The sequence below is a fragment of the Paramisgurnus dabryanus genome, chromosome 2 (assembly GCF_030506205.2).
Source record: "Paramisgurnus dabryanus chromosome 2, PD_genome_1.1, whole genome shotgun sequence".
Classification (NCBI taxonomy): domain Eukaryota; kingdom Metazoa; phylum Chordata; class Actinopteri; order Cypriniformes; family Cobitidae; genus Paramisgurnus; species Paramisgurnus dabryanus.
Window position 1 is genome coordinate 35,824,049 of NC_133338.1, and position 27,140 is coordinate 35,851,188.

Consider the following 27,140-nt stretch of genomic DNA (forward strand, 5'->3'; position numbering starts at 1 on the left):
AAAAGGAAATCCAGATTCAATGTCGTACCCGGTTTGTTTGGTTTGTCATGCCGCGGCCAGCTTGTTGATTTTGTACACCGCCAGTTGCCATGGTAATTTTCCTGATGGGACCCATTCTCTGTTGTGGGGCAGGCCGTCCAATTGGCTGCTGCTGCTGAGGTGGGGGACCAGTGGTTGGACCAGGAGCTGCCTGCAGAATACAGAAGAGAAAAATTACTCACACGCAGAAAACACCAACACACTTGACAAGGGATGTACATTTTCAGAAATATTATAAATCGATTAGCATTCAATTAATTAATTAATTAATTATTAGTATGGAGAACCCCAAATATCACATTCACATAATAGCAACCACTGCAATGGTGTATACTAGCAATCACAAGCTTAGGGTTGCTAGACTGTGATAATGATCTAAAGGCGTATGTCTGAAAGTTTGAAATCAGTTTTGTTGAGAACAACATGGTATACAAACATAGCATAGTATTTTTTAAAGGTCACATTCTTCCTCATCCTATTTTTTAAACCCTAGTTAGTGTGTAATGTTGCTATAGTAAATAACATAAATAACACCTGTAAAATTATAAAGCTCAAAGTTTACTCCCAGGCGTTATATTTTCTTTAACAGAATTCGCCTTTCAAAGCCTACAGCGAACAGCCTGTTTGGACTACAGCCCTCTACTTCCTGCTTTAATGACGTAGGTAGAACAATTTTTTGACTAAACCCCACCCACAGGAATATGTCAGTCGCCAGCTAAGCCAACGGCAAGCTAAGCTAACGGCAAGCTAAGCTGCTGTCGAATCACAACACGCTAAACAAATTACACAATCAGAAGTCAATGCGTATTTCTGAAGGAGGGACTTCATAGAACAAGGAAGACATCAGCCGGTTTTTATGACAATGAAAACAGCGCTATACAGATAAGTAAATTGAAGACTTTACTAGTCTTCGTTTTTATTTCTGAAGTTACCCTGTACATTATTACAACACAAACGTCCTAAGCATGTACATAGTTATATACATAGCTGAATGTCAAAAAACCGTTATTTATACCCGTGTCATTAACAGAATGCAGCAGACACACTCTCACCTTAACGTTTTTTATAAATCCATTATCCTGCCCGATTAAAACATAAACATTGCAAAGAACACCAGAATTAACAATTATTTTACGTAAACATATCCTAAAAATTAATCTTGTGTGACTGATACGCTTTACGCTATAAGCCGGGTGAATTTAGAACATGATTTTGAATGGAAGTCAATGACACCCTCTGCCTGTTGGGTATACCAAGATGGCCGTTCGAACTCTGCGCTGGCTTCACCTCACACTGATACGTTAAGCGTTCTACATGCAATCCAGGCATTTATATAGATCAGTGGTTTTAACACATTCCTTAAAGGGATAGTTCACCCAAAAATGAAAATTATGTCATCAATTAGTCGCCCTTATGTTGTTACAAACTTATATAACTTTCTTTGTTCTGATAAACACAAAGGAAGATATTTCAAGAAATGTTTGTAACCAAAGCATTTGTGGACCCCATTTACATCCATAGTATTATTTTTTCCTAACATGGAAGTAAATGGGGTCCACAAACCGTTTGGTTACAAACATTTCTCAATATATCGTCCTTTGTGTTCAGCAGAACAAAGAAGTTTATGTGGGTTTGCAACAACATGAGAGTGAGTAAATGATGACAGAATTTTCATTTTTGGGTGAACTATCCCTTTAAGTCTATGTCAAGGACATAAATGCCAACCTCACACGGAAAACATACAAATCGCTTACAAAAAAAATGTTTTTTAGACCATGTCCACCATCTCTCTTCATCCGGTCCACATCTGAGAGGGTTAATTGATTAATCTAACTCAATACAAAATCCACACCTTCAGATTACACCTATCAGATGCTCCACTGCAATACACTGGGGTGGGGTGATGACACTTGACAAGGCCCTCCCCACTCCCCCACCCACCCTGTCACCTCCATCCCCCATGCTGCTTTTGTACGGCACGGGCTTTGTATTCTTGTGATGAAAATTTAATTTGCTCTTATCTGTACGGCTAAGCTGGTGAAAAACACAAATCCGCCCCAACTGCCATCTCTCTTTCTTCCGGACTCTTGGAGGTATTATTACACTGATATCAACGTAGACGAAGAAGATTAATTGCAGACATGCCTGTATTGACATCTATTCTAGCACACTTAAATGATGAACTGATGGATGGATAAAGCAGGCGGAGACGGGGAAAGGAGATGGATGAAGAGAGAAAGCGCAAAACAGAGAGAGAGCACAAGTTAGAAGGGAGAACAAGAAAGAGAGATAACATTGTCAGACTGCCGAGGTTGACAGCAGGAGAAGAGAAGCACCTAGAGGATCGTCTTTTTTCAGTTTTACACCCCCTCCCCCTTCTTCCTCTTTGTCAGAGCCGTGGCACTTCAGATAGCTGTGTGTAGCTTTCTATTAACTAAGTTGACACGGAGTTATCTTCATCCACAGAGACTCAAAGGAGATATTTAGCTTTGCTCCGGGCAGAAGAGGAGAAAAGGATGTTTTCTCCTCATTTAACGTAGCAAATCATCTCTTAAACCCCATAAATCATCCTTGGGCCCTCCTTATCTTGGTAAAGATGCACAAAATTCCCTGTCAGATTTGTTAATAATAACCTCAAAATAAAGTCTTTGTAAATACTAAATGATTGCAAAAAGACCTTGGTGCTACTCACTATACAACTTATTTTAGGTTTAGCTTGACCCCGCATACAGAATACCACCTTGACTTAAAAAAGACCCAAACCTTTAGAAAGCCTGGATCTCTTGTCACTCATTGTTAAAGTGCAAATGCCAAGTGACTCACTTTAATGATGACAGGATGGTGCCATTTATGCTCTTAAAAGGTAAAAGTGCTCTGTCAATTAAGTGTGCTGTCACAAATCACAGCATTGAGACGACTGCATGTATTGATTCTTTCAAAAAGAAAAATTCACTTCGTACTTTGGACCGTTTTAAACTCTAAACACTTTAGTTTTGACTTTTATAGTAATTGGAACAGATTGCGGTCTTTGTGGAGGTTTCTTGATTTATTCTGTTTAAAGTTCTAGTGACAACTACTTCAACAAAACTACCGAAGGACGAAGACAAAAAGAGAGAAAATCAAAGAATCAGTGGCAGGTGAACTTTAAAAGAAGAAATCTAATCTTAAGGACCATTCACACAAAGAACTGTAACTATAAAGACAAGGACAGCAATAACTGTATTAGCATCTGCCCCAAAGATTCAAAATGAGCGTGCTCTTTAAAGTCAGATGGAGTTTGGTTTACTGTCTTGTCTCTTAGACTGTCTCCTTTCTAACGTTTTATCATTCATCAGTTAAAGGCAGGGTGCGTGATTTTTGAAAACCACTTGGGAAAAGAGAGTTGAGCCGACTACAAAAACACACTTGTAGCCAATCAGCAGTAAGGGGCGTGTCTACCAGTGATGCGCGGGTTGATCCGAAATGAGCGGGTGCCTATTTATTATGATATTCGGGTCGCCGTTGATCGGGTAGTTTGAAATAAAGATGCCAATTAACTATTTTAAACAATTACTACTTTTAAAAATGTGGGCAAGGGAGCGGGTTGGCTAGAATATTTATACAAATTTTTTTAGTTTCGAGTTGCGGGCGGGTTAGTTGAAAACGTTGGTCGGGTACGGGATGTTTATACATTGACCCGTGCATCAGTGGTGTCTACTAACCAACATCGTTGCCTGGGTTGCGTATTTGTGGGGCGGGTCTATCAAATGGCGCTTTCCATTGCATAGTACTCCACGGTTTGGTTTAGTTTGGGTCGGGTCATCTTACTTTGGGAGCTTTTCCACTGGGTGCAGTACGTAGTACCCGATACTTTTTTTCGTACCACCTCGGTTGGGTTTCCAAGCGACCCGAGCTGATACCAAACGTGACGCGAAAACACTGTAGGTCACTGATTGGTCTGAGAGAATCGTCACTACGGCGTCATCGCTATAATGTAGATTAGCTTTACCTGTGCTAGCTTGCTGTCTCGAGCAAACATGTTTTCATCTGTGCTCTGCTATAAGTTCCCAAACTCCCTTTTAGCGACGAAAAACATCCAGTTTGAGAATCAGGGACACCATAACAGTTTTTCCAGACTTGCAGTTTGTGGCGAAACATTTGCGACGAGCACATCAGCATTATATATGCTTAAATGCAACTTAAATGAGGCTCAGCGGAGTGCCGCCGACCGACACCACGGGTGTTTGTACAGAAACTGTCATGTGAGACAGAGGTAGTGATAAACGCGATGTGTAAACATCTATTTGTGGTGACCAATTTTAATTTTGTGGCGCACTGAGATATAAATGAATTTATGGGAATGTACTACAACGTTCTCACTTGTATGATGTCGCAGCAGTAGGCAGCACAAATATAACGACACGCCTTTAATCCCTCCCACTCCGAAGTGATACTAACTCGATGGAAAAGCTAACCACGCCAAAGTGAGGTGAGCTGACCCGACCCTAACTAAACTAAACCATGGGGTCCTATGCAATGGAACAGCGCCAAAATGAAGTCCATATTCTATTGGGGTAGGGGCGTGTTTGTTTAGGTGATTTAAAATATCAACATTGGCTTTCAGAGACCATGCACCCTGCCTTTAAAACAATGTCAGAGGTAATCCCAAAGATATTGCTTCTCTGTATCGTTATGTTGTGAACAGAACTACTTGCCTAGATTCAGAATGTTTTTTTTATATTTATTGTCCTTGGTATGAACATAGTTTTAAGCAAACATTAACTTACCTCTCCTGATAGCTTAACCACTCGCACTTTCTGTGGCACCTGTGGTGATTCTGTGCTGTTTGTTCGTTGCATCACTGTTCTCTTGCCTCCGGGCTGAGCCTGTCCATGCGCCTCTACTGGGCTACTCTGAACAGCACCCTGTCTTTGAGCAGGCGGTGGATTCATAGGCCTCTTTTGCTGTGGCTGCCATTGAGCTTGCTGGTTGGTATCGGTACTAGTGTTCTGTTGTTTCGGTGGCCCAGACCAGCCCGAGGCTTCCGCCTGGGGTTTAGTGTTCTGCAGGCGGGCCTTCACATTCAGACGAGGGGCAACAGGACCCGAAGAAATGTTCTGGGGTGTACCATTAGAGATCAGCGAGGGTACCGGCTGGGGTGGTTGGGTAGCAGGGGTTTGGGTGGCATTCTGTGTTTGAGGGGTCTGGTTTTGGTTCTGGCCACCGATTCTTTCCAGCAGTTCTTTTTTGCGCTTTCCAGCCTGCATCTGCCTGCGCAGTTCTTTGCGTTTGAGAATCTCTTCTCGCAGACGCTTCTGTTCTTCGATCTTCAGTCGGTACTGACGTGTCTCCTCATCTTCATCTGGATCCTAAAAGAACAATCAAATCATTTTGAAGAAGATAAAAGGAATAAAATAAAAAGCAATATACTTTCTACAATAAGGCTTAGAAGTGCTCAAGTTGTCCATCTACATTTTGGTAATGAATACTACATTATGTCCATGCAGTCCATGTACACAATGTATAGGTTAACTTATAACTGCTATGTATAGTCAAGCTATGCAGAATTACCTCTGGAGTGGTGCTTGACTGTGGAGGTGGATGCGCTGTCCTTATCTGAGGTGCAGTGGGCTGCTGTTGTGCTTTGATAGCGCCTTGTCCTTGTGCCACAGGTCTTCCCCTTCCTGCAAGTCCAGGACGAGCAGCCTGCCCTGGCCTAACATTCTGTGTTGGCCTGGTCATTGGCTTTGCTTGGCCACCAGACACTAACGGTTGGTTATTATTGTTACTTGTGGCGATGGGCAGCTCACGAAGATTGCTGTTGCGCTGAGGAAGGATCTGCTGCAGGGGAGGAGGGGATGTCTGAGGATAAGGAGATGGTCAGAAGAATAGATTACCATTTCAAGCCAGAATCATACAGGCTTTTACAGCTGATAGAGAAACATAATGGATAAGTGGGTTTCACTTACACATACAGCTACTCAAAATATCTAGATGGCCAAATAATACAGTGGTAAAATGTATGTAAACTAATGGGAACATATGTAAATCACCATTATTGCTTACTGGGTTTCGATTGGTTTGGCTGCAAAATTTTAATGTACTGTCATTCTTACTTATTTTTGCACCCTAAATAGTGCAAGTACTGCCATCTACTATTAGTTTAGGGTACTGAAGCTATACCAACTTGTGTCTATATAGAATTTGTTCAGAAGGATCAGTCCATTGTTCCCAGAAACATGCCGATTTTGTCTTGTACAATACTAATTTACACTCAAGGAAACTAACAAAAGAAAATGTTAACAACACACTAAATTTAACCTGCCACCCAAAGCATCTAAAATTATTCTTCCCTAGCATTTAAAGTTGCATTATTTGGATAACAAAAACATGCATATGGAAAAAGTACAAGAAACAAACAATAAAAGTAAAGTACTACAAATATTCCAATAGAAACCAATTGAGGACTGAAACAGAGAAGTCTGTTATTGACAATATGCCTTTGTATGCATGCTTGAAAGGGCTCACCATTCTGGGTCTAGGATGGTTGTTTCGTTGCTGTGTTCCCTGTGGGCGTGACTGTGGTCTATGCCCACTTTGAGCAGGTTGGCGGAAATTGGGCTGGGAGAGGTGCACAATAGGATGTTGGTCCCTTGAATGGTGTTGGTGGTGCTGTTGAGGTGGAGGCTGTGAGTGAGACAGTGCCTGTGGGGGAAAGTCCTGTCTGTGCTGCTGGTGTAAGGGCTGGTGGGATGGTGGATGATCATGGTGCAGGGGTTGAGAGTGCTGCGGCATCAGACCCTGTAAACCACAGAACACAAAGCATCCTTTAAGTACAGGCCTATATTCCAATGTCCACAAAAGAACGCTGAATTTAAGGACATTTACTTTGAAAATGAACCAGCAGTAACAGAGTATGGGATTCCCTGGACATTGGCACTGTGTAGCTGGGCAAAACTAGATTAAGGCACAAACTGGTCTTCTTTCAAACAAATGATTTGGTGATCTTTGGTAGTATTACTTAAATATCATATTAACTTAATTGCTAACATCAGCATATGAAGTTGAGAAAATAAAACAAATCAGTTTGATAACATCAAAACAATTGAAAAAGTTAAAAAAGAGCCAGACCTCTGATCTGTGACAACTAACCCAGTGACCTTAAATAACAAACTGACAAATGATACTAACACAAGAGGGCAGTCTTGTCTATTATTTGGATTGATAGAGCATGATGTGAAACATATTCCAAACTAACATCTTTGTGTACAGGTATAGATTATATAGAGATAAACCTCCTTAAACATGGCTTAATACCTTCTACAACCGATCAAAACGTATTTAATTTTCAAATAAATAAATAAAAACAACACTTAAAAGACCCAAATTAGTAAACAAAAATTCTTTCATGTTAGTTTCATGCTATAAATTACCATGCCAAGTCGATCACACCAGCAAGGCCATGCAGACTTTAGATAAACCAACTTACTCTCTGGCGTACCTGCATACCAAACTGCATGTGCTGGGGGCTAAAAGGGGGTCCTTGCTGCTGGGGAGAGAAGGGCTGTCTGTGACCCAAAAAGCCACGGGGACCAGGGGGTCCTGCAGGGCCACCATGTTGTGGGGCAAGACCCGGCCGAGGGGGATCTCTCTGGAAAACTCCTCCTCCCTGAGGACCTTGGTTCTGGCCCAGACCTAAAGGACCAAATCCTGGACCTCCAAATCCCCCTTGTTGAGGGTAAGACAGGGGGCCTTGCCCTGGCATTGGAAGAACACTGGTATTCATGAGAGGGGCAGGACCTGGCTGGTCAAAAATGTGCTGGCCTGGAAAACGTGGTTCTAGAAAAAGAACAGAGAAGAGAAAAAAATGATGTGCATGAGAATGTGGAAACCCACAGTATCACTTCTAATGGCACTGTTGATGTTGCTGTCTGCAGTTGCTAAAGGAAGGAAAGATTAATATATCTTTTAATTTCTTACTACAAACAATTCTTTGTTTTTTTAGGTTGAAAAATATGTTCCTAAAAGTCAATACAGGTATACAGCAGCCTATGCCGCTACCCAGGTATTTTAATCCAACAACTCCCTTTATAGTTAGACTTGTGCCAGTGCTTTCTGTTGACCTTACCACCAGTAAAGAAGTGCTCTCGGTCCTGGTGAAGAGGTGGTGGTCCTCTCCACTGGTCCTGGAGGGGCAAAAGCCGCTGAGGTGGGCCAAAATTTCCTTGAAGATGCTGCTGAAAATCAGGAGGAGCCTGAAGGAAAACAGAAAATAACAATGAAACAGGAAAACCACATTGTCTCTGCAGAAAACAATGACTTCGCCAGAAGCAAAACATCATAATTGTTGACACACGAGGTGCTTTTTGACTTCATTTCTAAATGTAACTCTTCATATTAAGATCATAAACAGCAGCTAATACCATTGAGAAATCTTTTAGCCAGAAAGGAAACAATTTGCATATGCCCTTGAATATCAATCTTTATCCGTTCTCTGTGCTTACCTAACCCACCGCTCATAAAACTCAAAATCCCTCCTCTACCATTCTAAAAGAAAGATAGATAATGATCCTTCCTAATCCTGCAGCTGAATACCAATCCTCGTATCTTAAATCATACTTTGCTCTTAAGAAATTAGCCTTCATTCAAAGAGGCCACACTCCAACAAATTGTGATGCTTAGTACCTCTTTACTCATTATAAATGACTTAAGATGCAATCAAACTTTTAATCCACGTTTTCAGCTCTGATCTTTAGACAGCCAATGAGTGTCGCCAAGGCCGGCCAAGTTGCTTAACAGAAAGTCAATCAGCAGCTTAGCTAAGCAATAGACAGGAGGGTGCGAGAATCACATTGTTATTGTGGACTTCATTGCTCTATTCAAAAGGTCAGCTCCTGTAACACAAAGGGAGCTTAAGTACATTCACAATACCTTTGCAAGTTTGCATTCGTTTGATAAAAGGAGCATGTCCTTTCAGGGGGCTAATCTTTCGTAAATACCCATGGATTTGTTCAATATGCAACCGGTTATGATCAGCCTTGAAGATAGAAAGGAGAGCGAAAGACAAATGCCAAACACAGACGGCTGCCATTTTGAAGACGAGCCTTGTGTGATTTCAAGTACACTCGCTAGGCTCATTTCTGATGTTTGCTCTGGTATCAAACAAATGCTCGAAGTTCAAATTAGAAAATGCAACACAAATCTCATATCTACAAGCGATTACTGTTGTACATATAGAGGAATTTTCCAGGACAGGGCTTTAGCCTTAAAAATGTTACTTTTCAAATGAAAAAGAAGACATACTCTTACAAAGTAATTTGCCAAATATAGCCAGGCTATGGACTTAATTACACAAATACAAAAAAGTTGTTTTCTTTACTCTGACCACTATCAAACATAAATATGTAGCATGAATATTTAAAAAAAAAAAAGACTCTGCAGTAGTAAATATTCATAGAGGAACTGCGGATCAGCCTATTGTAAGATGAGATGTGATTGAATGCTAATGTATGTTAATCAAGTGCCCACAGGGCTAATGGACGCTACTCTCTGCAAAAAGCCATTGGCATTTTAAATGGTGTCCTGTCTGTACCAGACTGGCTATGGGAGACAGACAGCTGGAAATGAATGTGAGTGGAACTACTTTCCTATTTAGCAAAATTAGGAAAGACCAACCATCCAATTCATATAATGTACATTGAAGAACGGTGGGGAACTTCGTATTTTAGTGGTTAACAACTAGCATAGGGATTTTTAGTCGATGTACTTAAATGGTTAAAATTTATGTATTAGGTTCGTCACTACCAAGGGGCAACCGTCAGATCTCTCTGATGAAGCCAATATGGAAGTGACTTAAACTGCAATTCATCGACTGGCCGCTTGAGGCTGGCTCCAAAAGGGAGTCAATTCCCATAGACCTCCATGTTAAAATGCCCAACTTTACAGGAGAAAATAATATGTGTACAGCCTTGTACAAAAAGTGTTTTTGGTCTATATAACTAGTTTTGCCCTTCATGACAACTGTGGGGGGGGGGATTTTTGTAACTCATCCGTTTAAATTATATTAAGCCTTAAACTTCTGCATAATTAAGGGGCGTGGCCCTTGAGTGATGGGTGAACTGCCACTGCTGTCACTAGAATCGAGCTAGGCAGGCGTGGCTTGAGCAATCAGCCACCTCGGTTTCACCCATGTCCCGCCTCTTTACCCATTTTCGATTATCCATGAGTGATTCGCTGTGACGCGCGGCCAAGTTGGCGACGACAGGCAATGCCTACTTTATGCTTCAAAAGGTTCAAAAACAATCTTCACAAACCAATAGGTGAAGTCACGGAAACTACGTCCATATTTTTTTATGGTCTATGGTCACTACAGATTCTTGTAGGTTACTACAACTGTGATCACACAAATGTGAGAAATTTATTTAAATTAAGTACTATAAAAGAACAACTATCCTATGCACAGTAAATGATGATGACGTGCCAAAATTACAAAAAAGGTTTGGTCAAAAACATTCTAAATAAAGTTAAATGGAGAAAAATGCCCACTTTCCAGTTTGAAATTGCCATGTAAACCTTGGCCAGTGACAGGAAGAAAATAACACAAATATATCATATCAGTGTTGGCAACAAAGACATGGTGTCCTCCTTGGCAGTAATCACTTTAGCCACAGAACTGTCCGAAGCCTGATGGTTCCTCTACATCCTAACAAGCTCTCCTCTTTTCCAGGCAGTAAAGGGCTTTTATATCGGTACAGTGTTTTCACGGTTTCCATTTCAATTTCAAACGCCAACATATGAGGACGTTTCTCGAGACATACATTCCACACAGCAAGACAAATGCTGCCTTTGGAGGGTGCAAGCCAGTCAAATCGATTACACTAAACTCAGAACTAACCATGATGTCTCGACTGTAACACACCACAGTTTTATGCGCGGCGAATGACTCAATTCGAACTTAAGGCAAAGTGAGGTTACTTACCGGGATTCTCTGTGGAGGGATGTTAGGCCTTGGCTGGTTCTGCACAGGAGGCATCGAGGGAACTGAGATTAAACGGAAACAGAAAAAAGGGAGATGCTGAATGTGAGAGAAACTATAAAAAAGTTTCTTCTTTCCACGTGTCTAAACTCGTGGTTTGTCACAGCTGGTCACAGAGAGAGGGCTGTTCTGCTGATTAAACTGTGTGCCTCTCTCCTGAGCAGACTGGGCCACCTAATGAGATAAACTGACAGTCAAAGGAAGTAATTTCACTGTGAATCATTTCACCTACAGAGATGTGTGCATTTCAGAAAGCTGCTTTAGTGCTGATGTGCTGCCTACAGAGTGAAGGCCATAACATGGAAAAAACGTAAGCGTAAACGTACAAGGGCGAGTAAGCACTTGAACGGACAGGGAGTAGGAAAGTCAAGTACACATTCCGAGACACTTTTAAATCAGCAAAAATTCACGCATTACGAGTACATTAAAGGCAGGTTTGTTTCTGGGACTTTACCTTGCACAGGTGACGAAGAGGGTCCTCTGAAATGTGGATTTATGTGAATGTTCTTGGGTTGGTGCTGTTGAAGTTGCTGGCTGAGGTGTGTTTGCCGTGGTGGCGAGCTCAATATGCGTGGCCCATGCGTGTCATGTTGTGCTCTGGAAGAAGGTCCCGGGGAACGCTGGGCCAGGTGTGGCATCAACAACGGCTGTAGTGGCTGCTGAGGGATTGGGCCACCCAGTTCGGAGAAATGGCTGGGACCACCAGAACCTCTCGGGCTTGTCAGACGAGACTGATGCTGGTGATGATAATGGTGGTGATGTTGGAGTTGAGGATTCATTTTGAGCTGCTGCATAGACAGAGAAAAGAAGAGTACATGAAAGGGTCAGACAGGTCAATCAATCAATAACTTAAGCTCTTTCCATCTCTTTCACCAAAAAAATCATTATCTTGTTCTCATGTGACCTTGGGTCTGAAGGCAAACTCGTAATAAAGTAATCAACCATAACAGTCATGATGTGATTGGAAGTGAATTACTACGAGAAATACAAAAGTACCATTTACATAAAGGTTTAGGTGTCATTTTCTCTGTCTCACGGATAGTGTATGCCGAAGGGCACCATCTTAAAAAGGAATACTACTGTAACTCCCCTTCCTTACAGACACAAATGACACGTTTTCTTCAAGAAAGGCCACGTGCATCCATTATATTTTGATTAACTTATCATCACATAAAGACAACTTCATCACAAATGACAACACACAGACTGGAGTGGAGTTCAATTAAATCATTATAGCCGTGCTCTATATGCTGTTGTCTAAAGCTTCATGTTAAAGAACACATCAATGCTGAAGAATGACAAGTTATGTCAAAGCCTTAAAATGCCCGACTTCTCCATCAAGAAAATTAGCTTTAAAAAAGAAAAAGGTGCAGCTTGAAGGAAATAGCAGCTCAAGCGCAAAAGGATTACACCCTCGACAGATATTTAATAATAAAATAGGCGCAGGAAGCTAAATCCTTTAGCAAAGTACAAATCTAATTTGGTGTAATGCTTCCTCAATGGACTCCTGCCAACTTATTTTCCATAATCCATATATCAACAAGGATAAGAGGGGAAGACAGAACAGTGATAAATGACTTTTTATCACTCAAACCAACTCCACATGAGTCATACAAAACACAAGTCAACAGATATTTCATGTAAAAAGTCCTTATAGTACTAGCAATTCTTGAGCAATAATTAAAAAAGTTAAACATGTAATTTTGATTGCAAAATAAGAACGATTCGCAAACATCCCCAACCTAAACCGCCACTGGTTTGTCCCAAACAAGTTAGTTAAATTGTGTATGTGTTAAAAGGTGCTATTGTTTGCACCTAATAGAAAGTTACTTATCTCTTTTCAACAGGTGAAAGCATTATTAGGGCTGCACGATTATGACAAAAATCATAATTGCCAATTATTCACCTTGATATTGTAATTGCGGTTATTATTGATGATTAATTTATTTTACATTGAAGTTTTTAATGTCTTATAACTTTCTGTGAAGCAGCTGCATCGTAAATTCTAAACATCCAAACGAAATGATATAATGTAAATTCCAAATTATGATGGGAGCTATGTTGTTAGTAAAAAAAATCCCAAACCAAAGGCTAAAGGACATGGCAACTTCTCATTTGTAAAATTTCTGATTCAACACTGTATTTGGTCCCAGAACATACTGCCAAAATGGACAGAAATTAGCACAAATGGACAGTTGTAGTTGAGGTTTTTGGCGATTATGTAATTGTTTCACTCGTAATTGTAATTGCGATTATTTTATTTATTTATTTCCCCCCGATTTATTGTGCGTCCCTAAGCAATGTGTGTCATATTGTTTTATTACAGATATCCATCACACTCTTACCTGAATCCCTAAGTTCACTTGCATCAGTGGAGGCCTCTGCCCATGCATTCTCATTCGTCCTCCATCTCCACGGAAATCCCCCATTCCAAACAGATGAAAATCCCCTCTTCCACCTCGTCCTCCTCTTCCCCTGAACCCACCTCTACCTGTCATTCCTCCTCTCCCTCCATCTCCTCTTTGCCCCCCTCTCCCTCGTCCTCCAAATCGTCCCTGCTTCCGTTGACGCTCTTTCTCCTCAAACTCCTGCAGGTCTGCTTTAGCTTCCTCAGAGAGCTCTGAAAACAAAGAGAGAGAAAATGCAGTTCACACACATTTTATATCATATAAATTTTTTCTAAACCCAGCAGTGTGATCTAAAGCCATTTACAAAAGTTCATATGTAGAATCAAAACAGAGGGTTATTGAAAACCAGATTTTAGTAACAGAAGGCACTTTATTTGATAGTTACCCAACGTCTCCGGGATGTTCCGTCTTTTACTGGTTGCGTCAGACAGCCTGACCACTGCGGCGTCTTTGCGTTCGGTCTTAAACCGCAGACGACCAGATTCTTCATCATCTTCCTCCTCTTCTTCAGACTCCTCCTTTACATCCTCGTTCTGCTCATGTTCACCTTCAGCTTCTGGATCATTTTCATGCTCCACCTGGTAAGAACAGATAAATCTTTAGTCTCACAGTTTCAGCAACTGCAAGTGAGATATGAACACATCCTCTGTGGCAACCATCTTTTACCTCCTCTAATTCTGTGACCTGAGACATATCCTGCTCCTCGGTTTCTTCTTCACACTCCTCCTCTTTCTGTTGATCAGTCTGCTCTTCACTGTACTCAGCGGGGTACTCATCCACCTATGAAAAACAAAATCTTCCTAAACATCTTCTCAACAGCTGCATAAGTAACATGTTTACACAAGTCGATTACTTTATTGGCTAATGCAAGCATTATAATTGGTCATTATTTATGCAACCATGTTAATTGCAGTTTTACAACTTCCCAAAATAAATAGGCCTCCATGACATTTTCTGTTCTTCTGTTTCTACAAGGCCAAAAGGTTGTGTAAAAAAGAAAACTGGGATGTAGTCAAATTTCACAGTTATTATTAGGAACAAGTCCTAAATAAGTAGTGTCTAATATGCTTAATGAGAGAACCATAAAACAAATGTAGAATACCTTCACAAGGTCTAAACTGATCTCTTGTATATAATCTACTAAAACATCTGCTGTAGAGTGCGACATGTAGGCCAGCACCCCCAGAGCCTGTTCAACGCCAAAAACAACACTGATGAAGATAAAACATAAGATTGAAGGAAAATCAGTTCTGAATGAAAATGTTAATGCCACATCTGAGAGACAGAGCCCAGGAAGGCCCAGTGCAGCGTTCTGATTTGGGGGGGGGGGTGCATGCTGAAGGGGAGCCTACCTAAATTAGCATAACAGTGGGAGCCCAGTCTCATTACTATGCCCTATTACCATTCCTGCTGATATTTGAAATTCAATGAGATGTAAATGTTTGACATGATACACAGAGAATGGGAGATAAACACGCACACGGCTCAGTGGTGGTGAAAATATCATTGACTGTGTCGACCTAACACAAATACACACACTCACAAACAGACACAAAGAGTGCTCCAGCACACACGTAGCCCAGTGACAGGAAAAATATCATCATCTGACTCGCAGCAAATTCTCCTACACACTTGGAGACAGAATGTACAAAAGCATCTGGAGAAACAGGCATATACGGCTGACTACCTTGCTGAAGTCTATAAGCTCCCCAATGCAGGTATTGTCTCCCTATCCTAGCTGTAGTCCACACCACAGATCCTATCTCAAACCCATACACAGGTCCTTTTTCTGCCCACCTGTTATAGCAAAAAAGCAATGTCCCTATTACCCTGCTAAAGCCATGATTTAACCCGGAAACTAAGAGCTTACTGTGACAGTGGAAATCCAAAGTGCAGAAATCAAATGGGCGCAGCAAAGCCTTATAATACTGAAAGAGCAATTTTATTGCAGAAAACCTATTAGAATTAGGGATGTGCATTTATTTAATGTTTTTCATTTCGATTAATTCATAGTACTCAATTAACTGGGGGTGGGGCAATCAAAGGGGTGGGGCGTACACGTCATGGTGAAAATTAAAATATTTTTACTAAAAACACTCAAATAAAACTTAATTTTGAAAAAACTATGACAGAACAATGAACTCATGCTAGATTATCTAAATCAAAAATATTATATTAGTAAAACTCAGTACACGAGAATACTAGTGCTGCCTCACAATAAGTCGCGACTAATCGTTTACATAATATATGTGTGTGCACTGTGTAGAAAAATTATGTATATATAAATACACACACATACATGTTAGAATTTTAAGAAAAAAATATTTTTATAAAAAATTAATGCCTTATTTAGCTATAATACGTGAAAACATCTAATTAAGTAAATATTTATATTTTATCCGATTAGTTGATTAATCGATTATGAAAATGATCGTTGGTTGCAGCCCTATATATAACGCTTATCAACTACTGCACTGAGCTAACATTACTGTGTAAAATTAATGTATACAATGTTAGCTACATATCCTGAATTCTTGCCTGGCTGCCAGACTGATAAATACATACAGCCCATACGGACTACCAGCACATCCGGGAACTTGACTGTAAATTTCGTCACCGCCCCTTTTTGGGGGAAAACAAACTAGGCTTCTCATTGACTTCCATACAAAATAGCGGAACAAAGCAACGTTCGTACACAGCCGGCAGGCGTTAATAACTTAAAATAAATCACAAATTACAAAATGTTGAGTAATTATCTGTCCACACTGCCTGCCATAGAGCGCGAAAGATACATTGACACATTTAATTTGGTCAATATAAAAACATGTCCCTTTCATTCTCACAGCGTCAAATTTGTGTAACAACGCTATCCAGTGATTGCTGGAAATATCACTAAGCCAGTTAGTTGTATGGCTGGACGGAAAAGTGCAGACAGTACTCTAAATATAAAGACATAATATATAAATAAGAAGTAACTTTCAAATACGAAGAAAAATCATTCACTGGCTTCCCTGTTGACTCGATGAGGTACAAGTAAATGTCCGGGTAAGACACCTCTGGCCAATGGGGAGTGTTGTTACACAAATTTGACGCTGTGAGAATGAAAGGGACATGTTTTTATATCGACCAAATTAAATGTGTTAATGTATCGTTTGCGCTCTATGGCAGGCAGGGTGGACAGATAATTACTTAAGCAATCACTCAGATTAAACATGTTAAGTAATTTACCCTGCCGGATGTGTATGAACGTTGCTTTGTTCCGCTATTTTGTATGGAAGTCAATGGGGAGTCTAGTTTGTTTTCCCCCAAAAGTGGGCGTGAACCTGTTCAGGAACATTCTAAGATTCTATGTTAACTGTGCCAGCAGCATAACCACGGCAACGCGCGTGCATCCGTCTACACTTGGGTTTCCACTAGTTTGTTTTAGAAAATATCTCAGTCCACACTTATAACAGCTTGTCTCATTGCAGTGTTATAAAATGCAGAGCTAACTGCAAAATGGCTGTTATAAAGGACAATGTCAGCAAAGCCTGCAGTACTGCCTGCATGTTACTGTTTACACTGGCATTAAGGCGGGTCATTGTGGTCTTCTGGAAACGTAATGGTCATATGATAGGCGAACAACTAATAAGAGAGCGAATGTGGGCAGCCTCACTTTTGTTTTTATAAAAAACGTATACTTTTTTTTAATACCTTTTTATTAAGCAAGTGTTGTAATAGGCTACACGTCACAGCAGTGGTGCCTTTAGAAGTGCCTTACAAAAAATTCGGTCCGGCGGCAAGCAATTTTTATTTTTATTGCACAATAATTGTTTTACCTCGATTATCTTGTTTTGTAATTGTTTAAATCCAAACCTGAAATTGAAAATAAAAATTGATTAATAGCACAGCTTGGAAGAAAAGAACAGAAGACAGAAAAGGCAATTGTGTGTCACCACTGTGTCAAAAATTGAGCTGCACAGAGATGCAAGGGGGAGGCGCGCAAACACGGGCAGCAGATGTAAAATTTGGGCTTAAGTCTCCATTTTGTTCTGTCTAAACCAAAACACAACACTGGTGTTTCCAAACTAAGATAATCATTGGTTCTTGTAAAAAGTTGTAATATGTGTTGTAATAAAACACACAGTTATGAGATTCAATGATCGTCTTACGTACTGATATGGAGCCGGCATGCAACCACTTCTAATATAAATGTTAACATTCAAACACAAGACATTAAAAGAGACAATAAAATGCTGCACAATAAAGCAATTCACTCAAAACAAATATACTCTAAAGAGGACAATTTAATGGTTGAAGATCTGCCTCCAAACCATCACAGCACAGTGATTTGTGTCTGTCTGTCTATTCTAACCATCTATGCTGCACACACAGCACATTAACTGACCACCTAGAGGGCAAAAAGCTAATCCTTTAAACCGTTCCACACATTAATTGTAGATAACAGTAAACACAGACATGCTAAGCACCGGCAGCAAAGCGACCTTGTAAACAGAGACATCACATGATCAAACAAAGCATAGTTGAATACAGGAAATGAAATATTTTTTAAGAGTGTTGCAAATAGCTGGCAAAAAGCTGGTTCATCTTTGTATTCACAACAAAATATTTTGTCAAGTCTGTTGGCCCAATTGCGTCTGCACAAACCAAGACAGTATCTTCTTGACATTCCTATTAAGGTTTTGAATTTGGTCCTCCTGGTTTGGTCCCTTGAGATCAGAGTAAAATAAATAAATAAACATGTACAGAAAGGACACAACTCATCCATCATGCCAGTGTCATGCTTGCTAAAGAAGACCACTTTAAAAGAAGGTCAACAATCTTTCCACCTTCAGCCAACTTTATCAGATCCTGTCTAAGAGCTCTTCCTAATAGCCACATAGACTGGCAGGACATCTGCTGAACAAAGACTCTGAAAAGAGCATCACCCTTAACAAAACCAAGAGGCCTGAGGGTCACAAAGAATGATGTGTCAGACTGTAGACATAAGGGAAATGTGGTGGGGAGGACAGAGATGGTGTGAATGTAAGCAAAGCACGATTACTTACTTGAAATTCGTCATCTAATGGCTCATCTAGCTGAAGGTCTAGGACTTCATCTTGATATCCCTCATAATTCTGCTCTCCTGAGTATTCCAGACCTTCTTCATCTCCGTGGTACTGCTCTTCCTCATACACACTATCCTGAGAAAAACCTGCTGCCTCATCGTAGGCATTTTCAGTATATCTGCCTTCAGGGTCTTCAAGGTGACCTGAGGTACCCAGATCCAGTGTTGCATTTAAACTCAAAGCATCAACCTGCCCACTGGAACACATAAACAATACCATATAAACAGACAAATATAAAAAGGCTTGCAGATTTTTGGTTTTTGCATTTTGGTTATAAGTGCCCTTATTAGTCTTCTTTTGGTTAGACAAACAGACCACATCAAATTTATTTCACTGGTTGTGTCTGGCTAGCTGAAATGCTCAAACAGATCAATGTCTGATAGTGCATCACAGCCTGTTTATATTTTTTGCTAAATCAACCTACTGAGGACATATTTATAGTTACTTATGTCAGAAATTATTAAAGAAAGTATTTTAACAATAAAAACTTTCACCCTTAAAAAGAACACTACATATATCACAGTTGCAGGAAAAAGTATGTATGCCCTTTAAGGGATAGTTCACCCAAAAATTAAAATTCTGTCATCATTTATTCAGATATTTTGGGAAATGATTGAAATCAAACCGATCATGAGCCCCATTCACTTCCATAGTATTCTTTTTTCCTACTATTGAAGTCAATATGGCCAATGATCGCTTTGGATTCAAACAATATCTTTCTTTGTGTCCTTGTGCATAAAATTAAAACACCATAAAATTGCACATAATTATAAATTTAGGCACATAAAAAAAATTCCTGGTTGTTTCTGCTGGTAAATACATGAATTAAAAACTATAGTAAAGGTTAACGCTCTTTTTCCTTTATTACATTTTGAAGAAAGCTAAAACACATTATTTAAAATTAGGGTTATGATTCTTTCTGATCCCATTTTTTAAAGCCTAGTTAGTGTGTAATGTTGCCATTATATTTTCTTTAACAGAATTCGCCTTTCAAAGCCTACAGCGAATGGCCGGTTTGGACTACAGCCCTCTACTTCCTGCTTTAATGACGTCAGTAGAACAGTTTTTTGACTAAACTCCACCCACAGGAATATGTCAGTCGCCAGCTAAGCTAGTGGCAAGCTAAGCTGCTATCGAATCACAACACACTAAACAAATTACACAATCAGAACTCAATACGTATTTCTGAAGGAGGGACTTCATTGAACAAGAAAGACATCAGCCCGTTTTTAGGAAAGTGAAAACAGTGGTATACAGTAGGGATGCTCCGATCGATCAGCCGCCGATCGTAATCGGCCGATAACGGCATTAAATGACGCGATCGGCACTCGCTAATCTCATGAGCCGATCTTTCTGTTTACTTTTGTCATGATAGTGTTCCTGATGCGGCTGCAATCAGAGACCATTTTACACAGTGCGAGCATTTTGTAACCTGTTGCTCATGTGTGACGTGCAGATTTGGATTTCTCTCTCTGCCTTTACAGAGATATGCGTATTTTCTATGAGGACGCGCTCCGGTCCTCAGCGTGATGCGTCTTCACATCCCTATCAAACAGCGTATACAACACATATCTATCGTGGACAATTGCATCCTCATGCAGAAAGTTTATTACTTGCATTCGTTTTAAAGTTTTGAAGGTTTAAACTTCCATTTTCCTCACAGCTGCTCTTGTTTGCGGACACCCATCGCACGCATACACAGCAGCCGGTCATCAGTGGACTTGAAGAGAATGATCTCTCCCACGTCTTAAAGATACAGTATCCTAATTCATCTCTCAATAAAATTACTCTCTGCTCATCAGTGAAGAACTGTTGTACTTCATACAAATGCGTGTATATTTAATTCATACAGTAAAGACTGTGAAGTGTTTTTTTTTTAATGACTTTTAACAGACATAAACCTTTTTAAAGGCATATTACGTTTCTCTTTGCAAGAATAATTATTTGTTGTGCTTATTTATTTGATTCTCTATTAAAACAATAATATACCTAATTTATAGTATTTCTACAAATGGTGCAAACTCTGCTAGATTATAGATAAAAGATTCCCATTCCACTGCCATTCTGTGATCGGCACTGATCGGCGATCGGCAGATCATGATCTTGGTGATCGGTAATCGGCCCCAAAAATACTGATCAGAGCATCTCTAGTATACAGATAAGTAAATTGTGTGAAAAATACCCCTTTTTAACCCGTGAAACATGAACACGTTATATTGCGCACTGTTAACACAATCAAAGCTTCAAAAACACAGAAAGAACGAGACCTTTAAAAAGTAACCTATATTCATAAAAAAAAACAGAGAAAAAAACAGAGAAACGCTGAGTTCAGTTTTCTTACTTAAAATGCTGTCTCAGTATGAGCCACATGCTTTGAATGACCTCACAGATCTATGCATACTTGCATAGGTGTCAAAGTTAGTTCAATGTCACATCTAATTATGTTATGGATGAGCGGCTCTATTGATTTTGTTAAAGTACAGATGCTTTGCATAAATGATGGGGTAAAGGAAATTAAATACACAATATAAAGTCAGTTCGGTTTACAGATTCATACAGTCAATTTCCTTCTGAAAAAGAGTTATTCACAATTTTGAACAGCTGTATATCATCTTAATTATGAGCTGAACCTTTTATGTTTACAGTAAAAAAGATGTTCCTATTTAACAAAAAAACTGCACATATTCATCAGACAAACTGTTCCAGCATTCACTGTAAAACACATGTTTTTATTAAGTAGTTACACTACTATAATAACTTGTATCAAACCTGTATTTATCTGTGTAGAATCATCATTGCAGTCATTACGAAGTGCTTTTTTAGTCATATGCAACAGATATTCAAAACTCTCTGTTGTCAACTCTTATATATGACTAAAGTTCACTTATAAGTACTTTGTTAGCGTACCTTGCATTTTGTTCTTCTTCATCACTTTGCAAGAGATCATCATTTAGTTCCTCATCTGACAGCTCTGATGGGTTCTGAAGATGGAGGATTAAAAATTTATTAATCACTTTCTATTGCATTTTAGAGGTTGTCTTGAATAAGCTCTACTGCAGAAGTGGACAGTAGTGAAGTATTTTATATGTAATTTTTTAATGTAATTAGATATTAAATACATTTTACATGCAATATACAGGAATAAACTGTATGATTCTATGTTTTATAATGTAGTGAAGTAAAATTTTACCCAAGACAAACACTTTGTTCAAGTACAGATGCTTGAAAAAATTTAACTAAAATACTTAAATACTGTCCACCTCTGGTCTACTGGAAGTTTGATTTGTGTAATGATGATGTTACCTTTTTTGATGACAGCCAATCTTCTTCAAGCAAGTCTCCCTCTAAATCACTGTGAATTATAAATATAGTAAATATATAATTAAAATCATACTTTTACCATTTTAAGAGTTTCTGAAATGCATGATGGCTTTGCAGCAGAGCAAAGAATGGCAGTGAAAACAACAACTTAGACAGCCTCTGTGATCAATCATGTCTATGATTAATATATTTTAAATGACAGGCAGATGAGTTAAAAGTCTGCAACAAGGTCTTCTTCTGAACTACTGCTCCTTATAATTAATTTTTGTGTCATGAAATGAAATGAGTAAATCAAAACAAAACAACAGCAATTAGACAAAGGCTCACCTGTCCAAGTCATCATCATCACCTCTTCGTCTTCTCGACCTTTCTGCACCCGGCTTATCATATTCATCAAACTCATCATCTATAAATAGATAGAAAACAGAATAAACTTAATCTTATTATTGAGGTATAATTACTCCTACCCCATAAAAATGCAATGCTAATAAATTCATAAGGCATTAATGCTTACAAATAATACATGATCACATTAAGCACAAAACACCTAGGGGTATTTTACACACCCTTTAAGTACAGCCACATTTTCAAACCTTGGAACAGCTGCTTTAGCTGTTGAAAGTCTGTCAACAAATCTGTGAATGAAATGCTCTCTCTGTTTCCAGTAAATTATTATTTAAAAGGCAGCTCAATTTATTTAATGTCATTTAGTTTATCATTCAAATCATATATAAATAAATAAGAAACATGGATTATTCACAGGTTTTATATGTGGAGCTTTCATAATCTAGGATTCACACCCTAGTCGAATGAGTGACAGGACAAAACAAAACAGTATGAGATCATACTTTACAACAGCCTTGATTTACAATTCCACATCTCAAATCAACCCGGACTATTTTAACACATAAAAACACATATTATGTACTACAACACATTTAAATCTTAATAAAGTATTAGTTGACTGCTAAATTATAAAAACGTCAGATGTGCAGCCTATTCACATAGCGCTGATGATTATATAATTTAGATCCATCTTATTTGACTAAACACGACATTTTTCATCCAACTGTTAACATGAGAAAATCACAACTGCAGAATTTAGCATAATTATGCGGTTTTTAGAAGTCATTGTTTTTACGTATCAGCGCAATCATTTTAACAGTTGCTGCTAGCTACTTAGCTATCGTAAATTAGAATAAAAACGTAAATAAATACCCGTCTGCTCAAAGCTTATGAAACTCCGTAACAGCAAGCCAATATTGCATAAAACTATTTACCAATAAAGGTAAGAAAATACCTTTTAACCCGACAAAATAAATATAACCCAGTAAACAAATGAACAAAAGCAGCTAACTTGCTAATTCGCTAGCAGGGTGCTAAAGTGGGTGTAAATTAATATTACATATCATACCCCCGGTATTGGTCGCCATAACCCAAGACAGTATATTATCTTGGAGACTCTGGTGTCTTTATAACGTCGTTGAGTGCATTGAAACTGATTTAAGTGTAGCGTTTGAGGCCGTTAGCTTAGCGTGAAATCCCCTCAGTCTGAGCTTTGAAAACATCTGCAAGAGAATCATGGCGACAGGACTGAGACGCGCTGCATCATGGGTATGAAACCGTAATGAGGGATGCGCATGCATACAGGATGCTGCTGGTTTCATGCTATCTAGACTCTTGAGTCTGGTATTGTATCGTTCAGTTTAGTTTAAACGGGTTTTCCAGGTATAATTCCAATTGAATAAAGGTTTAAATAGTATACGTAATATACATATTTTTGTTTGCTTGTTTTATTTTGGGACATATACGTTTTTAATGTTTTTATCTCTATAAATTTGCTGTAACAGAAAAATGTTAAGAGGACACTATTTGAATAATAGTGCTTTATATGATTTTAAAAGAGTTTTTTGTGAAAATATGAACTTATATATTATAAAATGCAATTAGGCTATATGTTCCTATAACTATTCAAAGCACCATTATTTAATTGCCACTCTTATTGCACTTAATGGGCCATCTTTTTAATCAAAATTTAATCTTTCATTGACAGTCACAGAATCATAGTTTTGTTATCAATAACCCAGACAAATCACCCTGACAAGATAAAAACCCACCTTATGTCATTTTTTGTGATTTACTCTTTTCTACATAAAATCATCCCACATAAAGAACATTCTGTATATCTTTAATATTCTGAAAGATTTAAATCAATGTGAAATCAGTGAGTGAAAACAAACTTTGATGTTTCTAATCTTATCGTTAGATTATGAGACCTTATTTTGGATTTCACAGGAAGGGTCACCTTTGTTTATTCTTTTGCATTAAAAACATTGCATTTTAGATGTGTTTACTTCTCAGCGTCTGCCAGCTGGCTTTGTATTATATCACAAATATAATGAATGATCTAACTCATAGTTCAACCTATCCAAAACAAAAATGTTTACTCAACTAGTACATTATTTTTAGAGAAAAATATCAACATTTTAAAGTGACCGTTATGTTGTCTGCTTTTCTTAAAAATTCAGAAATATAATATCCATATCAAAATGAACCTGCATGGTAAATCTAATTCATTGCCACCACGCCCCCACCTCCAATCATATTTCTTTTGATCGCGTTTCCTAAAAATTATTTTCTCTCTCCATCCGGGGAGTCATTCAGGGGTTATCATTTTTCCCCTGCTGTTATTGGATAACATGCTCAAATTCGGGACGCCATTGGTCTAGTGCTTGTCAGTCTATGGCGCCCCGATGCTCGTGAACGCGCTGCGCAGACAGTGCACGACATGTATGTGGCCAGAGTGTCTGGAGTCTGTCTGAAACTGATAAAAATGGTGATGGAGTTTTCAAGAGTCTTGCTCATATTTTATTAGAAAGGCAAAAGGAGACAGAGCGGAATTTTGCATTGATCCAACACTATAGTCATTTCGTAGCTTGAAAACTAGATTTTATTGTAGCGCATTTCAAAGTTTATTCCATGTTTTCACCAGACAGTTCGATTATTAACAGGTAAGACGATCATGGCGGGGCGCAAGTCTTTTTGTCTAATGTAGTCTGCAGTTATAGTGATTGTGTTGTTCATGAATATTTACTTAACTGTTTGAAAATAATGCCATGTTTCTTTATCATAGCAAACAAGACCGTGCATGTTAAAGGCTGCTCAGCTTGCAGGGTGGTAATTTTAATGTGATTACATGATGTTACCGCATGTCGTTTAGCGGGATAAAGAAAGAGTTTACGAGCCTCGCGACGATCTCTTCAGTCAGATGACGCACCTGCGCTCACGTGAGCGCGTTCTCTCATTAACCCCGTGAACTCGTGGGGCCAAAACAAACCGTGAAATCATTGTGTCTGTAGTGTATACAGCACAACAAATGTATGCAGCCTGGCACGCTGCCATACGTAAAGTCATTTGCTGTTTATCGGTGCAGTTTTAGGCCCGTCTTTTACTTGAGATTTCGGTCTTTGGTGGATGAACGGATTATAATTTATCATGTTTGGGATTTTGGCCAATGTGCTGTTTACAGGTAAAGTACACAGATATACACGCTGGAAGATATGGGTAGCTAGACTAAACTGGATGCACTTAGAATGTCTCTGTGAAGTGTTTGTGCGCCTGTAAGCATACGGTGGCGCTAATTTGTTTTCAGTTATGCTAACTCTTGTCGCAGCTAGTATTATTGTGGTGGAGGGCTGTTTAAAAATGACTTGTCCCAAATAGCTAAAAATCAAGTAAAATGTTATAATAAAATCAAAATGTATCATTCGCCCCCCAAAATAAATATTAGGTTAAAAATGCTGGACATTTTTTTCTGTGAAAAATGTTACCTTATTTGACACTACTGTATCATTAGGACATTTTCTTGAGGCAGGCTATTGGCCTTTAATTTCCTTGACCCTTATGAAGTTTTGGTAAATATAGATTAATTTTCTAGCTATATTCAGAATGTACACATTGCTTTATAAGTAACGTTTTTGTTGTAACAGAATTTTTAAAAAAGTATGGTAAACTAACAAAAAAATCAGCTTAGTAAATTGGTTTATTGTACCTTTTATATTAATTCTTCACTCTTATCAGTGGTTCTGGTACAGGTTTGGCTCAATGACAGATGTTTCATTGCACATCAAGTGTTGGCCCAAAACAGTACCAAAATTGTCTGTTTTATGGAAATAAACCAAAATCTAAATCATACTTTTTTTATTATGATAAACTTCACAGGTCCAAAACAACATAGGCTAAATATGATTTTTTTTTACATTATACATTCATACGTTAGACAACCTGTCCATGTTAGCATCTACCTAGTTTGTCTAGATTTAACCAAGTTCTAAATTAATTTCTGACCGAATAAAGTATAGCACATTGATGCCATCAACAAAGAATTTCAAAAGTGTCATATTTTGCTGTCAAATTATGCGTGCCTAAATGGTTAGTTGCGTATTATTTTGACATTTTAAAAATTATTGTATAATTTCTGTATTTTTTTGTCTTTGACTCAAGCTGACCTGGGATCGAAATCCACTGATCTAAGACATGTTTTAGAAATTTTAACAATAAGTCTTTTGCGATCCTGTGCTGCTATTCTAATTATATTATGCCCAATTGTGTGCTCAAATTGGTCCAGAATTGACATTGAATATGTTGACACAGAACGCTCATACATTAGTAATTTTCAAAAAGACATAGACAGCGTTATTAAACAAATGGTAAAGTCAATGACTCAGCTTTTTGCCATATGCAAAGCAATATGGCGGCTTCATGGGAGGTATTCAGAACCAGGGGTTAACTATTTTATGCTATGTTTTCAATAAGCTTAATGTGATCTGTGTGAAAGAGATTGGGGCCCTGCACTCAGAAGGTGACATGCCCTGACCCAGAGATTTGAGCAATACTGAAACGAACATCTCAGCAAATATAATTGTGAATATTTACAGCGTTTATGCACACTTAAAGATATCCTGGCCTCAATCCATTCCTGGAAGATGATTAGTAAAATGTATTATTGTTAAATGAGAAATTGGCAAACAAGCATTAAAATTTTATTTTCCCGTGTTTATTTGTAAAGGTCACACAAGGTTATTGTGCAAATTCGTACTTTTGTAATACATTCTGCTGGGTTCTTGTGCTATAGGTTATGTTTTTGTTATAATAGCAAAATATATGACTTCTGAGAAAATTGTTTTTAAATATATAATCTATTTTGTGTTTTATGTTGGCCTTTATGTACTGTAATGTCTACTGGCAAGA

General features: G+C 38.6%; 1 protein-coding gene across 2 annotated transcripts in view; it reads right to left on the reverse strand.

The window, feature by feature from the left end:
* Positions 1–23,487, reverse strand: part of rbm33a (RNA binding motif protein 33a) — a 34,628-nt gene extending 11,141 nt beyond the window's left edge. The window contains exons 1-16 of one of the 2 annotated variants that reach the window (XM_065289383.2): positions 23,305–23,487; positions 22,218–22,296; positions 21,873–21,921; positions 21,477–21,550; positions 18,510–18,765; positions 14,128–14,241; positions 13,847–14,039; positions 13,399–13,673; positions 11,508–11,841; positions 10,997–11,058; positions 8,147–8,273; positions 7,520–7,857; positions 6,547–6,819; positions 5,590–5,880; positions 4,806–5,387; positions 29–190 (exon numbers count right to left, since the gene is read on the reverse strand). In XM_065289383.2, the coding sequence (XP_065145455.1) occupies positions 29–190; positions 4,806–5,387; positions 5,590–5,880; positions 6,547–6,819; positions 7,520–7,857; positions 8,147–8,273; positions 10,997–11,058; positions 11,508–11,841; positions 13,399–13,673; positions 13,847–14,039; positions 14,128–14,241; positions 18,510–18,765; positions 21,477–21,550; positions 21,873–21,921; positions 22,218–22,296; positions 23,305–23,323 (3,228 nt within the window). In that variant the 5' untranslated portion in view covers positions 23,324–23,487. Of the gene's footprint in view, positions 1–28; positions 191–4,805; positions 5,388–5,589; positions 5,881–6,546; positions 6,820–7,507; positions 7,858–8,146; positions 8,274–10,996; positions 11,059–11,507; positions 11,842–13,398; positions 13,674–13,846; positions 14,040–14,127; positions 14,242–18,509; positions 18,766–21,476; positions 21,551–21,872; positions 21,922–22,217; positions 22,297–23,304 lie in introns of both variants that reach the window. The other variant, XM_065289382.2, reaches the window with a different exon arrangement.
* Between the last annotated feature and the right edge of the window lie 3,653 nt (positions 23,488–27,140).